At 39.4% G+C, this 16,117-nt stretch overlaps 1 protein-coding gene across 10 annotated transcripts in view; it reads left to right on the top strand.

Annotated features, from left to right (window-relative positions):
- GREB1L (GREB1 like retinoic acid receptor coactivator) overlaps window positions 1–16,117 on the top strand; it is a 126,756-nt gene that overhangs the window by 53,257 nt on the left and 57,382 nt on the right. For 8 of the 10 annotated variants that reach the window (XM_084509573.1, XM_084509581.1, XM_084509574.1 and 5 more), the window contains exons 3-4: window positions 13,368–13,539; window positions 13,748–13,945. In XM_084509573.1, coding sequence (XP_084365699.1) covers window positions 13,371–13,539; window positions 13,748–13,945 — 367 coding nt within the window. In that variant the 5' untranslated portion in view covers window positions 13,368–13,370. The remainder of the gene's footprint in view (window positions 1–13,367; window positions 13,540–13,747; window positions 13,946–16,117) is intronic. The other 2 variants (XM_084509580.1, XM_084509582.1) reach the window with 1 other exon arrangement.

A 16,117-nucleotide genomic window follows, 5' to 3' on the forward strand; every position in this document is an offset into this window, starting at 1 on the left:
GTCAAAGGACAGCCGAGCGTGGTCAATGAGACACCCTGGGGTGTATTTTGTTACTTAGTAAAAGGAGCAGCATCCTAAAACCTTAAAGGATTCTCTTGAAAATCTGTGTTGTGAAAAGGTTTTATGAGTCTGATGGCAAAAAGTGCTGATTTAGCTAAGGAATGCTTTCTTTTGTCTAAATGAAAGGCTAATCCTTACCAAATGTTGGCAGCTATTCTAGTGCGGTCAATGCAGGTCTGAAAGGACAGTTAGAGTAGAAGTGTACTTCGCTGTCCCAAATGTTTATCATTTTAAAGGTCCTGTAACTGAAAAGATGGCTGAACTTTCACCTTTTGATCCTAAAATTTGATCGAAAAGTAAAAAGTAAGCCCCAGCACTTAGAAATTAAAAGGCTTTGCTCCTTAGGGAGCTGCGCCAGGCGTCACCCTGTATCTCCCCAGAGATTTGCTTTAGACCATCAGGGTTCAGCCTAGTTTAAATTATAACTTTTTAATCTGATAACACGTATTAATTGGTTGAAACTATATTTTTGGCTGGTCTTGAGCAATATTTGCTGCTCGTGTTGTAATGCTCGCAAAAATGTTTAGTTTTTGAGTAATTAATTCCTATAATTTGTTCAGCACTATCTTCCTTTAAAGTGACAGATTATTAACACTTAACATTTGTCCTAGAAACAGATAAGAAATCAATGTCAGAGCCAAGACCTTGTAAATAACGAGAAAGGAAATGTAATAATGGCTGTCTTCACAAGAAAGGTGGTGGGGGAAGGACGGTGCATGTGGCAGAAAAGGTTCAGTGCTTTTTGTTTTCCTTTGGAAAGGGGGGTGGCCGCAGGACACAACCCGGGGGCTCAGCCTCTTTGGCCCTACTGTCTTACACAAACAGTCATTGTCAAATTAGGAAGAAAAAGGTACGTGGGAGCCAGTGTTTTTATAGTAACAAGCGTGGTGGTTCATTGCAAACTTTTTTTTAAAAAAAGTGCCATAAGAAGACTGAAGAAGAAATTGCCTAATTTTCAAAGGGGAGGAGGGGAAACAATGAGCAAAGAACTTGACAAACATTTCTTTTCTTTTCTTTTTGGAAAGAAACTTGCTTGCAAGTGATGGCTCTCCAAAGGGCTTAATTTTTAAACTCTTTTAAAGTGCTATCTACAGATGCTTAGCATTGATTTATGTCAAGGTTAAGGCACCTTTAAACAAATAAAGTTGTGAATGGATAAACCGACTAAAATACAAATCGCCTATTAAACACAGATGATATTTGTAGAGCGTTCAAGTTGCCACAAAACCGACACATGTCTTGAAATTCTCCTGATAACCCCTTCTAAACTCATCAGGAAATGATAGCATGTGTGTTTGAGGGGTACACAAGGGAGCGGACTGATAGGATAGAGATGGAAGGTCAGGCCTTAACTTTGACTTTCTAGGCTTCAGCTTAATTCTTTTGCAAGAAGGCAATAGCAGATGAAGAAAGAATTAAGGTGATTTATTTATCTATGAGATTGGGCTGGCTTCTGCCATAGGAACTCAATAAGATGGCTGTTTACAGCTTTATCCCTGTAAATATGAATATCCTATTTTAAATTCATATCCATATGGAATTAAGGGGTATATAAAATGAGCTATGCGATTAAACCACTTAGAAAAATACGTATTTGAACTGGAATATTTAATGTTGTTTATGTTGTTTATATATTACTATTTAGTTTATTAATAGCAGGTTATTTATAATAAGTATTTTAATTTTGTTTATTTTGTTTGAGTAATTTAATTACGCGAAACACGTGAAATGGAATTACATGTATTACTAAGATTTTCTTCTCATCTGCTGGAGAAAATTGTTCTGGATCTATGAAATGTTTATCAGTGTTGTTTTTTTTCCCCGAGTGGATTTTAGCCCGCAGTGAGGATATTGCACGTAATGTTTTTCTGTGACTGCTGCCACAGCAGAACATAAATACTAGGAGAGCTATTTTCTTCATGCTGAATGTCAGTATTCACTGGAAGTTTTCTATGAGTGCTTTCAAGAGCGCATAGAAGCAGTGAATTTTTTGTATTACTGACTCACTAAACCATAATAGCAGCTTTCGGAATCAAAATTGCCTCTGCTAGCATGTTTATGGTGCAGATAAATTAAGCCCAGTTTGTAAACATCCTTAAGACTTTTCCTTTTGGGAGAAAAACAAGTAGGGAAGCACATCCAGTGTCTCAAATAAATAATGTACTTCATTATCTTTTTTTCTTCTTCCAAGACATAAAGTCCCCATACACAACATGTCAGAGCAAGTAATGAATTGCATCTCAGAACAAATATAAGCATGAAATTTGTGAAATTTCCTTCTTCTATTAAGTGCTAACAATATGTAATTTTGAATTTTTGCATCTTTTAGGTAAAGGCCAAGGTTTTTCTTTCTCAGATCTAAATGGCATTACGTGAATACCCAGAAACGGGTATTTTTCCCACAAATACCCATTGGGATTTCCAAGCATCTAGCTGAGAGTAGCTTGAATGGCAAAGTTTTTCTTTTTAGGTATATCCCCTAGATGTGATGTTCATGTTTTGTTCCGTTGATTGCCTGTTTGTGGAACATTTCATCGTAACGGAGAGCTTGGATGTTGCAGAAGGCCCAGCAGTGATGGGCATCTTTGATCTCAAACAGGGGCTGCCTCTGGTAATTTCAGAGATTCTTGACAGAGCTTTGTTTATTTTACAGAAGAATTTGTGGTATTCTGGGGAGGGGAGAAAGTAGTCAGCTTTGACACATGATAAACACATGTTGCAGGCAAGGAAAAGGAAGAACTCTGCAAAGCGCCCCACACTTTGAAGTTCATTTCCACGAAAATTCTGTGAGAAATTAATTGTGATTTATTTTATTTTTTTTTTTTTTCAGTTGAAACTCTATGAGCAATATAAACAAGTCACAGCAGTGGCACCACAAAAAAAAAAAAAAAAAAAAAAAAAGTCCATGCAATATTTAACTCAAGATTGTGGGTTTAAGCTGATTGCTGTAGTTTTGACCTATGCTTTCCTGTTTGTTTAGTGCTTTGCTTTCTGCATAGAAGTGGCCATGAAAGCAGCTTTATTTTTTGTCTCTGCAGCACTGACTAGAAGTGGCTGCAGGAGAATGCTATCAGCCATGCCTCTCCATCTGCAGACTGCATGGGAGTTTCAGAAACGGTTTGCTTGTTCCATTTTAAAATGGATTCAGAGATCAGATGAGCAGAAATATGATCATTTTGACCTATTTGAAAACAATGTTTTTGGAAGAGTTGCACAGGAACGTGCTCCAAGTAGGCTCAACAGATATTCCGACCCAGGCTCTCTGCAAAAGAAGAGGGACTTGTTTCTGCCTTTGTTGGCTTGTTTCTTGGGACGATCACTTCCAAAGCTCACAAAAACAAGAACTCTTTTTCAGACTCACCTTGTTTTCAGTCGGGGCTTTAGGGAGGAAAAGAGTCATTTTTTGAGAGAGGTGAGAAATGAGCAACCCACCCAGCCGCCTTTTATCCCAATGCTTTAGGCAGTTTGATTTCTCAAGACATACTTTATTACTTCTTGATTTAATTTTATGTTTTAATCTAGAAATCTGTGTTATGGATTAATTTAATAACATTACGCGAGAGGGAGAGGAGCAAAACTTTGTGGTGCTTTTGGCAGGCATACGCATTTTGCAGATGAAGAAGTGGGAAAGGCAGCGTGTGAGGTTCTTGGCTGGCTCGCAGACATGCCCTGGCTGCAGAGCCCGTCTGTTTTTCGAGGTGGTAACCCCAGCAGGAGAGTGGCCCCGAAATGACTCCCAGGTTTGCATATTTGAGGAGTTGCCACGTGATGACTCCAGCTCCGGGGGTAAAAAAGGGTTGCTTACAGCAAAAGAAAGGACAGTTTACAAAGTTCTACTACGGAGCTTCATTTTCAGTCTTTTACAGCTGTCACAAAGCAGAGCAGGCATCAGATAACATGAAGGTTGGAAAAACAAAGTACTCAGTAGATATTCCTGAAGAATTGGGTCATCTCTGTTTGGAAAGTTTAAAGAACCAATGTAATCTGTATTCCCACTATGCCTCGGAAAGAGGTTTTTAGTAGCGTCAGTTAGTACATGGTGTTGGAATTAAGAATTAGTGGAATAAGTAATAACTCTGCAAGATGCGTAGTAATTATTTTCTGTTGCTTGGAAGTAAAAATTTCTCTGTCTCCCTTATTTAAAAGTTAGCACGTGAGTGAAAACCGAAAAAAAAAAAGGTGTTGGGAGAAAATGCTTTTACTGAAGCTGTAGCTGACTAGGTTGATTTTTAGTAAAGATTTTAATGCTTGTACTGTGTAATCGGATGTTGAGATACATCAGAAGGGATTATGTTTTAGCTTCTATTTTCTATATGTTTGTAGCAAATTTTTATGCTGCCTTTTTTTTTCTTTTTAAAAGGGGGTTATAAAAAAGATGGTGAGCAACTTTTGGCTCAGGCAGACAATGGCAGGACAGGCGGAATGGGTTTAAACTAAAAGAGGGGAGATTTAGGTTAGATGTTAGGAGGAAATTCTTCACAGAGGGTGGTGAGGCAGTGGCACAGGTTGCCCAGAGAAGTGGTGGATGTTTAAAACTTAGATTTTTTTGCAGCATAGGGACCTAAGGACTTAAGTAATTTACATGCATAGTTTGTTAAGCCACAGTGCAAAGTCCTACTCTGTAGTCCTATTGAAAACAATAAAACAACACTAAGCATGTGAAGATGTACTTAAAAGATTGATGTCTTAGGGCAGACCATGAGAACTGGTGTGGAGAGGGTGTGCAGGGGAAAAAAAAAAAATAAGGTGATTTTTGTTAGTCCATTGGTGTTGAGTTGATCACAAACTTTACTGATAAGGCATTCAAGTGATGTTTGGGGTTGTAGGTGAAGTGCTCGGCTTCTACACACTCAGGCCACAGTAGCTAAATAGACCATCATGGCTTTAATTTTTACTAGCCTTGCAAGTTGAAATGGGTTCTCCATTTCATGTCACTATATGTCTCCCTTGAAACACCGGGTGCTTTCTCTTTCACTTTCTCAGGATAGAAGCAGCCCCTCAGCGAAAAAAAAATAAATAATTCATGAAAGTAAACAATTTTAGAGATAGTTATCAACATTAAAATTGTTGACAGATACAGATTTGCATTTCTTTCTTAGTTGGGAAGATACAAGACTGCTCATCGAGTTTCAAAGTCACAGAAATTTTTAAAAATCCACTTTAAAAAAAAAAAGTGGTATTATTTGTGTTCCATTGAAGTAAACATACATCTACTTTAAAACCACAGCTTTAAATTACTTAACTAATTACTGACTGAGCAGCTGCATTTTACCTTACACATTAATGTAAACAGTATAAACACATCTGTCTGTGTTTCTAATTAATTTGTTGTAATTAGAAGTCACTAAATAAGTTTGTTAGCTAGCAGCTTACAGTAAGATCTATGTATTACTGATAGAATATGTTTTGTCAGTGAATGCCTGTATATCTGTGCGTATGAAAACTATATATAAAATAACAACAACAACCAAATTTCAATGAAAATCTTTCGGGTTTGGAAACAGGTACACATCTGGGATCAGAAAAACATTTCAGTTATTACATTAATTACTTAGGTACTACATTTTTTTTTTTATCTGCTATGGTGTTAGCAGTGGTAGCCAAAAGGATTCAAATCTGTAACTTTCCTAATCGTGCTAAGACACTAAGTTGTTGGGAGAGTAAATCCTAATCCATATCTACAACTGCAAAATCAAAATTACTCAGCAAAAGTATGCACTGATCCTAGAACTGAAACTAAACATCATGACTGATTTAGTTAGATTGCACTGGCATTAATAACGTGGTTAATAGTCCTATTGATTTAGGGGGGGAGAGACCATAAGGGGTGAAAGCTATGTATGAGTGCACGGGCTTTAAGGAGGCAGGATGAGGTTTTCAAAAGCACTCCTTGGTGGTTTACTTGTGCTGCCTCTGCAGTCAGTGTGTGAGCATCGAAGTGTGAGCACATGCTTCTCTGAAAGTGAGGAAGTCTTTTAACATTACCGAAAATTCAAAATGAAAAGCTAGATTTTTAGGGCATTAACATTTTAATTTTATTTTTTTTTTGAAGGCTTTCTGTTGAAAGAAAAGAGAAAATGTACTTCGTCTGCTGAAGGTAGAATTGTTCCTTTCCCTATGTGCATGGTGGAAGTAGCATAAAAGGATTTGTTCCAGCTTCCACAAACGAATTTGAAAAACCCTAGAAAACCTTCACAATAACTTCTTTGCTAATTTCATTTAAAGGACTCCAAAAAGCCTTGCAGGCAGAATGGGTAAAATCAACATAATTAACTTTTGAAAGCTGCTGTATCATGAAGGGCTTAGACCTCTTCACATAAGGTTCATGCTCTACTAGATCATCTCATTCACGGTTATATGCTACTGAACTTTACTTTTTTACTATGGGTAACTTACATTTTATTAACTCTTCCACTCTTTTATAGCCCTTAGGGTCAAATTTGTTGCCATCTTCCTGTGCTTGTCCAGTATTGCAAAACTTTCCATGAAACACCAAAGGCAAAAGACTCAAAAGAATCATTTTGAAAAACTGTAAGCACAAACTGCAGTTCATTTATGGTTTCTAATTAGTTAGGGTTTCTCATTTCTCCTTTTTCCACGGTAGGAAGGCAGAGGAGGAGTTAACTGGGGAAATGTATTTGTGAAAGCTTTTGTTAGTTTGTTTGGGTTTTGTTGAGGGAGTTGTGAACAGCTGTGGGGATGAGAGTGTGAAAGAGACAGTAAATGTCCATGGGCGCATGCAAGTGGCGACAGGACGTGCAGTGCTTATTTGGAGCCCAGCGTTTGCTTGCAGAAGGCATTCTTAGCACGTGAAGCCTAGCTGTGCATTTACAGCAGCTGTCTTAAGGGGTTCCTTGATTCAGAGCAGCCTGCCAAATGGTATCAGTTGCAGTTTTGCTCCACTAATATTCCAATCTATTTATAATACTTTAAGCATTTTTTTTTTTTTTGTATTCAGGTAGCTATATATTGCATTAAATGCTTCTAACATACTGTCATCTATTCACAGAGTAGCCCTCCATGATTTTTGTGTATTGTGTCATTGTAGGTGAGCTCGCATACACTAAGTAGCGAGATCAAATGTTTTCTTCCATCTGTTTGTTGCATCTGTTTACTGAGGAGGTGGTATCACATGAAGCTTGGTGCATGCTTAACCCTTAAATCATCTCAGTCTTCACAAGAGGACTGTGTTCAGCATCCCCAGAGCACCAACTGGACCAATATTTCTCTTGTGGCATGTGAGTTCAGACTACCTGGGATGTGGCGTGTATTTTCTGAGTGGGAGCCATGGCCTGACGAAAAGTAAAGCCAGCACAAGCTTTGTGTTGTTCAACTCACAAAGCTTCACCAGTGGGAATCTGGCAAATGATTTTCAGCTTCATTTGGGGATAAGAAGGACTTGCTACTGACAGTTCTACATAGCTTTATTCTGACCACTGAACTTTGAAACAGCACTTGAAAAAACTTCAGACTTGCAAAAGATTGCATCTACAGATCCTGAGAGGGTTTTATCAGAGCACGTGAAAGGTGAAGGAAAACGCAGGATGTTAGGCAGTGAACATGAGTGCTGAACTCGTAACTTAACACTGCTGAGCTACGGTTTCGTAAAACTTGAGCTTAACTTTGGGAGACTTCTGTGACATAGCACCTCACAATATACTCTTAAGTTTGATTGCAGTTGTAAACTCCTCTCGAGTTTACAAGCAAACTCCTACTGCTTGGGAAATTGTACTGTTAAAAAGAACTAAGGAGACCTTCTGAGTTTCAAGTAGAAGAGATGAGGTTGAGTTTCAATTTCCATTTTTTTGGTTGTTTTTCCTTTTATTTATTTATTTATTTATTTATTTTTGGCCACAGTGCTACATCAATGAATTTTTTAAAATGCAATTCAGACTTTATTTTTGCAGTATTTGAGGGTTGAAGTTGGTATCATTATCCTTATCAGTTCAACTTACTAATACCCTGCTGAATTCAGGTGTGAATTTCACTTTTAGTATGTTTATTATTTCATGAGCAGTGCCTGAAGACTAGAGGGATAGTCTGGCATTAGAAGGGATGGAGTAACCAGGGTGTAGCAGCCTTTTTTTTTTTAGCACCACTTCTGATCTGCTTTCTGTTCTGTGTTGCGGGGTAGCCATTTATCTGCCTCTGGCCAAGGAATTGTCCAAATCCCAGGTAATCTGATGCAGCAATCCAAGTACAGATACTACAAATTAAGTAATAAGAGGAGGAACCTTGTCAGGAAAAAAAAAAAAAAATGTTCTTGGTCTTTCTTGTTCCTCACTCAGACATGGTAGTGACAGCATCAGGCTGAAAGACTAGATTTTAAGTGATAAAAGATATTTTATCATTTATCATTTATTCAAAATAAATGAAAAAATAAAAAGGAAAAGGAAACACCACTGTAAAGAGTCAGTACAAACTAATCAGTATTTTTTCCTGGAAAGCTTTGTGAATGAATTGGCTGTCAGTCACCACCTAAAACTGTAAACTCTTTTACAGTTGAGCTTGAATATCCCTAAGACAGACAAAAGCAGGGTGAGAATCTCAGGATCATGACAGGACTGTGGAGGGAGGGGGAAGGATCTTACAAAGGCTGTGGGATAAGGGGTCTGTTAATGAGAACACTTTGTCTTGCACTCTTGTATTGACCCTCCCATAAGTCTTTCCCCACTCAGTGCTACAGTTAATGCTGGGTATATATTTCTGTCATTGTAGCCTAATTTTAATTATCATATATGCTTGTTACTGTTGTTTGTTACTGCCATCCTTTCTGCTGTATGCATGTTCATGATAGATCCTAATGATTCCCTAATGTAAATAAATAAATAAATAAATAAATAAATAAATGATTAAGAACATCAATAAGGACGATGCAAATAGTAGAAAATGCTAGATGTACCTGAAACAACCAGTTCCCAAACAATTTTACAGTATAAATAGATGCCTGGTCTCTCTTTGCCTAAGATGACCCTTTGAGATACAGAAGCTGTCCTGGGCCTGGCAGTGCCTTTGTCAAGGAACTTGCTTTCTTTTCCTTTGAAGAGAAACTTTTCTGTGGGGTTAGGCCAGATCAGAAGTCAGATTATGTGTTTTGGAGAATACAATTACATCATTAGGTTAAACACAAAGTAAGGACTTGATAGAGCCGACTTAATGGAGGGTGTTTGCATCAGATTCATCATTCGCTATCAGGTAATTGTGAAATTGCTTTAAGCCATAACAACAACACTCACCCCCTCCCTCATCCTCCAGTTCAGTTCCTCTCCTTTAAAGTTGCTGGGGTCATGACCCACCTGGAGGCCAAATATGTGGTATCTGGTGTACTGAATGATCTGATTATATTTTTACTAGCAAAGCCTTCAACTCAGTATGTAGATCTGCTCGGAAGAATTACTGGGTAACAGTCCACTTTCAGAAGGTAACCTTTTTTTTTTTTTTTTTTTTTTTTTTTTTTTTTTTTTTGAGGGAAGGATATGCACAGGGCCACAGTCACCTATTTTTCTCACTAGAATGAGTTTGTAGTGTTTACAGTACTCAAATGCTGCCAGTCTGATGGAGCTGCAAAGGAGCTGGGGTCTGTTTCTTCTTGAACATCCAGTGTCCTGGTTCTACACAGATCTCTTGAAACCCAGGTGACTGTGTAAAACCAGATTATTTGCTTGAACCAACATGAATTCCTTGTAAATTCAGTGTCTGTGGTTGAAAGAGTCATTCAGATTTCCCTGCGTATTTCACAGCACAGTTAAGCAATGCAGAGCTAAAATCCATCATTGACATTTTTTGTAACCTTCCTCCCATTTCTGTCTGGATGGAAGCACCCGGCAGTCCTAGTTTTGCTTTCTGTAAATCGTATCCATATTTGATTTCTGATTAAAGCCCGCAGCATTAATACTTCTCCGCTTGCCTTCAGGTCAGAGGAATTTCAGGACTGCCTTGTTCATGTCTCTTTGTAAGGACCCCAGTTCAGATGCTGTAAGGCAGCTCTCTAACTCCAGCAAATCTCTCTTAATCCTCCAGTTCAGTGCTGGGCCGCTGCAAAGAAGGCGTGAAGTGGGCTTAGTAAATCTGCTTTGAAGAAGCACAGCAGCAGTGGGGATGCTTGGGATGTGCTGGGTAGGGACTCGTGGTTTAGTGTCAGGACCTCTGCAGAGAAGTTCCCACAGAGTGATAGAGCTGGGAAGTGCAAATCATCTGAACCTAAGGAAATTCTCCTCCATCTCATGTTTTGCCTCAGATTTCGGTTTGAAATTGTTCCATTTTAATCGTGTCTTTCAGTCTCTCTGTAGTAGGTTTTAAGGACATCAATAAAAATTGCCTGACTGGAGTTGCAGGGGTGGTGGGGTAGGGGAGATGACTGAACCTTCTTCCTTTTCTGGGGGGAGAACGAGAAAGAGTAGCAGCAAATCTTACTACATATATATATTTTACATAACAGGACGCAGGATGGTGGGTGTCGGAGTGGGCACTGGTATACTGGTGTCAACAGAAGAAAAATGGATGTATGAGATTAGGGAGGTGTTCCTTAATCATGTCCAGTTGTATTAAATCATTAATTTTGGCCACATTTTAATGGAAGGACAACAGGTTTTCATGTTATCATTTTATGTTTTCATAACAGAAACGTTTTTTCCTCTATGTTTCCCTTCAACCCCCACCACTTTGTTTTCCCCTCAACTCTCTGCAGCACCCTCAGAGCCCCTCGACACAGACCCATTTCTAGAGCGTCTGTGGTGTGCTCGCTACCGTGCTCCCTAATTACACCAGGGTAGATTTAGGGTAGATTCAAAAGCAGAAACATGAAGGTCTTAAATCGGTGCCTGTGGCTTTTGGGCAGGCTGGATCAGGAGGCTGGCCCCGGAGAGCTGCTTTCTGTCACAGGGAGGGTCTCTTCAGCCCCTCCTCTCCCCACAGCTCCCTTGAACTCCACATGAGGCCCAGCTGTCCTAATGGCCTCGGGCGGTGTTAGGGCATCAGCTGCCCAGCTCTGGCTCTCTGGATTTGGTCTCCATGGGCCCTAGCTTCCCCTGCCACAGCTGAGAGGCTGCTGTGCTGCTGCCACTCCTCGCCGTGCCACTCGCCCTCACGGTACCTCTGCCTGCGCCCTCTTGCCCTCATGCACCCAGACAGGCCTTCCTCCCGCCCCATTTCCAAGCCGTGAAGAGACCCATTCCTAATTCTTCCTTCACTTGGCATTTCCAATGCCCTTATACTCTTGTTTTTTCTCTCGGCAAGCAAGAAACGTCCTAGCGCACTGTCTCGCATCAGTCCATGACAGTCGCCCTCCACAGGCAGGCCTCTCTGGGTAGGCTCCATGAAGGCAAATCAAACAGCCCTGCCTAGCCAACACCTCAGCCTTTTTGCAAACTGTATTTAATTAATACTTTCCCACCAAAATTAAAGTAATTGGCATAACTGTATATATCACATAGATTATAGAAAATGCAGAGTATGAAGAGACTTCAGGTAGATGATGCTCTGACATTTTAACTGAAGACTTTTATTTTGGATGCACTCCTGAAATCCAAATGAATTATGTGTTTGTCAAGATTTCACTGACATCTGTGGAAATATCATCACTGGCTTCAGTAAAACCAGGATTTCAGTCAGGTAGTTGTTCTCCACCTATTTGTTCAAAGACACCTGACAAGACTCGTACTGCAACCCTAATCCTGCTTCAGCATAACTTTTTTTCCTCATTTGCTTCACAGTTCTGTGTTTATACACGTCCCCTGCCTTATTCAAATGTAATGAAAACTTAAAGAAAAAAAAAAAATCTGTTTGTCTTAAATACATTACTGCTGAAATACCTGAATGCATTATATTAAGAAATTGTGTATATATTCATGTTGTCTCCAGTTTGGGTGGAGAAATGCTGTTGCTCCCAGATTTGTTAGAATCAGGGCTAAGTCAGAGCTGTGGATTTTTTTTTGCCCAAAGCTGTACAAAGTCTTTGGCTGAACAGGGAACGGAGCCTCTCTCCAACCTTTGAGGTGAGCAGTTAGATAAGCTTCATGCTTAAGTATTTCAGGAGGGTACAAATAGGTAGCTCTTGGATATTTGTCTATACCAGGAGCTCCCAAACACTGTGGTAAGCAGCTGTCATCATCACTGCCCTTTTACAGGTGGCACTGAAGACCTTGAGCAACCCAGCAATCAACCACGAACAGAATTGTAGATTTTCTAAATGCCAACTTATCTTCTTGGCCAAGGTCTCTTCCTGGTCATAGGGCTAGGTGACATCTAGTGAAGGAAAGTCCAAAGATAACATTATAAGGTTTTGTACTTTTCTATCTATTGATTTAACGGGGGAAAAGTTACCTCTGTTGAAATAAGATGATCTGAAAATGCAGTTGTGTATTGTGAATATTGGAAAATGTTAGATCATCGTTTCTTTGGAGTAAATGTCATATGGTGTAATGACCCAGCGAAGTGGAAAATTTCATGTTTCATTGAGTCTCGCAGCTCATTGTAAAACCTTCCATGGCCATCCTGTTACTAAATGTTTACATTTGAGAGTCTGTATCCTAATGCTGAAAGCACAAATATAACAGGCTGTGGGGTGTATAATGTCACCCAAGAAGTGGTGATCTAAAGGTCTGTTTGTGCTTGAGTATGTCATGAAGTTCATAAATTCATCATTGATATAAACATGAATGTTAACTGTCAAAATAGATATTTTAACGATCGTTATCACAATACTAGTGTAAAGAGCAATTTAAAATAAAACCATGTCACAGCATTTGCTGAAGACCCTGAAGAGACAGAGGACTGACCTTCTATGTAATTCCAGTTAATATTAGCAAGAGAAACAATTCAAGTTATTGGACGTCTATATAGGAGTTCTCTGTAAATGATGGCATAACCATGAGTTAAATCATGTAGACGTAGGTAGACAACTAGTGATAAAGCCAAACTTGACGTTTTTAATGTTCAGTTCTGTAGTCTGCTCTGAAAATGAGCGTTAATAATAACGATTTTATCTATCCCCCATTAAATTCTACATGAGAGGGGTTCTTGAGATTGCTGAGAGGAAATACATGCAGCAGACACAAAGCAGCTGGTTGAGATGTGCTAAAAGCTGTTATTGAAATGAGAGGATGTCTCTCTGTCCACCAGATTTGGAGAGAAATGTGAACGTGTAGTACTAGTTAGAGGTGTTATTTTCACAGCATGCATTATTGCTAACTTCAGGTCTCAGCTAATGCCTGTCATGATGGACATAAAAAGACCTCACTGATCATTTGTAAATGGTCTGTGTATGCACTTTCCCATGCACTTATCGACTGTTTTCTTTGCGGTTTTAGATCATGGGGAATTCATATGCGGGGCAACTAAAATCTGCCCGTTTTGAAGAAGCTCTTCATAACTCCATCGAAGCTTCTCTGAGATGTAGTAGCGTTGTCCCACGGCCGATCTTCTCACAGCTGTACTTGGATCCTGACCAGCCTCCTTTCTTGCCGGAAGGTAACCATGAAAGTATGGCACATTTCAATTGTTTTTCTGTGTGAGAAAAGGGTGGGATGTGTTTTACTAAAAACCAAAAAGCTGTGCTGCAGTTGATTGTGTAACACAAAATCTGAATTTGAGGCCTCATTGAGGAGAGAGAATGGTATACTGGTTATTTTAAAAGGAAATAGATGCACATGCTGATGGAGAATTTATTTTATATTTTTTTCTTGCTCAGATGTAAAGCCAAAGGTGGAAGAGTTGGATAAAGAGTTAGTACATCGCTACTCGCAAAATGGAAACCTGGACTTTTCTGCCAACCAAACGGTTAATGAAATGGAAGATGAAGAGGAGGATGAAGACATGTCAGATTCAAGCAGTCCACCGATCCCATATTCACAAAAACCTGCCCCAGAAGGGTCTTGCACTACTGATGGTTAGTGTCCTTTCTTTTACCTGGGGGATCTTTACAACCAGTTCTTAGCATTATGTGTGGTCTCTAAACTTGGAAAGTCTTGAGCTAGGAAGTCTGGAAGCACTGTTCATAGTCAAAGCCTTAAATCTGAGAAAACATAGAGTAAGAGGACTTTCTTCAGTACATAAAATGTAATGTATTACTTGAAAGCAATGTCTGAAACTCACTGTGACGCTTTATTAGTTTAGGAAAGCCCCTTATTTTCTTTGGTCAGCATTGGTTCACTGTCCTCAAAGAAGTTACTTGAGTCAGCATCAGCATAACTGGTTCTCAGTCTATCCCAAAATTCTTGACAGAGTGCTTATTCACTGAAGTGTCTCAGAAACATAGACAAAGCTGGATTTTCTTGCTTCCGTGGGGAGCAGGAAGAGTTTGGAGGGAGAAAATGGGGAGGAGACTTGGTGTTCCTTCTGCTACCAGGGTGATAAGAGGGATGGTAGTGGAAGCTTGTCTCTTTTCTCTTCTCCATCTGCTTACTGGCCATTGATTGCTTACCCTGAGCTGTCCTGATAATTGTTCAAGGTGATGAAAATTCCTGATGATACTGTTTTTGTTTTCTTTTAAATGTGTGAAAGGGCCACGTCATTATGAATATACCTAATGGACCAAGTAAACTTTATCTAAGTGGTTCATTTTATCCCCTAATAGTGAATTCTGAAGAAATTGTGTGTTCTGAACATTTAACTTCCTTAAAGACAGAGGATCTACTGATACTTATTCTTAAAAATGTAGTGTCCCCCCCTTTCAAAACAAACAACCCTTCTCACCAGGAACTATGGGCTTCCTTGTGTAGGAGTCATTAAAAAATTGCAGTTTGTAGAATGATTTTTTACTTTACTGCAGTGTATGGTTATATGCAGCGATATACTGGTGATTGGTAATCCTTTGACCTTTTGGGGAGTGATAGTTGGCAAATGTTGACTTTTTCTTTTTAATTTATCCTTTCTGAATGTAGTTCACAGCAGCATGTTTGCCCTCCGTAACGATGTAACATAACAGAGTACCTTCAGTTCCCTGTAAAAGAAAGAATAAAAAGACTGGCTGCTAAGGGAAGCTGGGGAATATTGCTGGGGGAGTTTATTATTCAGCTGTGATGCTGGTGACTGCAAAAAGCAGTGTTTGCTATACTTTGGAGGCTTCTAAATTGGTTGGAGCAGAGAAGGGGAAAGTGTGAGTGTATTATAAACAGTGGTATAAAACCAGGACAAGAGCTGAGATGCTGTGTAAATGGATTAAAGATTAAATACTACAGAGGTGCCTTTGCTGCCTCTGCCCAGGTTTGCTCTGCAAGGCAATCTGGCTGACATGCTGCTGGCTGTCAAGTGCCTGCTGTCAGGTGGGGCTGCATACTGCTTGTCACAAGATTATGCCTAGTTATGCTGCACACGCACAGCACATGTAACTATATGCTCATGTGTACACACAATATTACGCTCTCTGGTATGTCCTGGAAAAAGATGACCTTACACGGGCAGTTCTGTGGTTTGATTTTCATGTAGAAGTCTTAGGATCAGAGTAGGTTAGGAGAAAGTTACTTCATCTTCCAAACTTTAGGGTTGTTCTTTACTCTTTGTCAACTTTACCATTCTAACTTCACAAAATTTATCCCTCTCTAGCGTTTTCCTTGAGCAGCTGATGTAAGAGAACAGTATTTTTGTGTCCAGAAAGGAAAATACGTCATTAAAAAATATTGCTGATGATCTGTTAGAACAGTTCTACTCCTGTTTAAAACACCCAGGTTCCAAAACATTCGCTCTGCAAACCGTATCTCAGCAAGATATTAATCTGATAGCTCATCTTTCTTCTCATGAATATGCCCTGCCAGAGACGTAAGATACAATCGCTGCCATTGTTTACATTCCTTATCTTAGTTATTTAATTACAAAGATAAATAACATTAGGAAAATGGTAAAGAACACTGTTAGACTAATTGAAGTCCCTGTAACTGGTGGGATGCTTTAAGCTGAGCATGCGTTTCATTGCTTATCCAAGAGCAAAATCTTGGTGCTCGAATCTGCAGTTCAGAGCTCCTCTTGCTGTAAAACCCGTCTCCCACATTTTAGCACAGAGGGGGGGGAAATCTTTCTCCCTTTTAAGGAATTTGTGCTGTTTGCTTGTCCTGAACTCGGGATT

The sequence above is a fragment of the Aythya ferina genome (assembly GCF_964211825.1).
Source record: "Aythya ferina genome assembly, chromosome: 2".
NCBI classification, from domain to species: domain Eukaryota; kingdom Metazoa; phylum Chordata; class Aves; order Anseriformes; family Anatidae; genus Aythya; species Aythya ferina.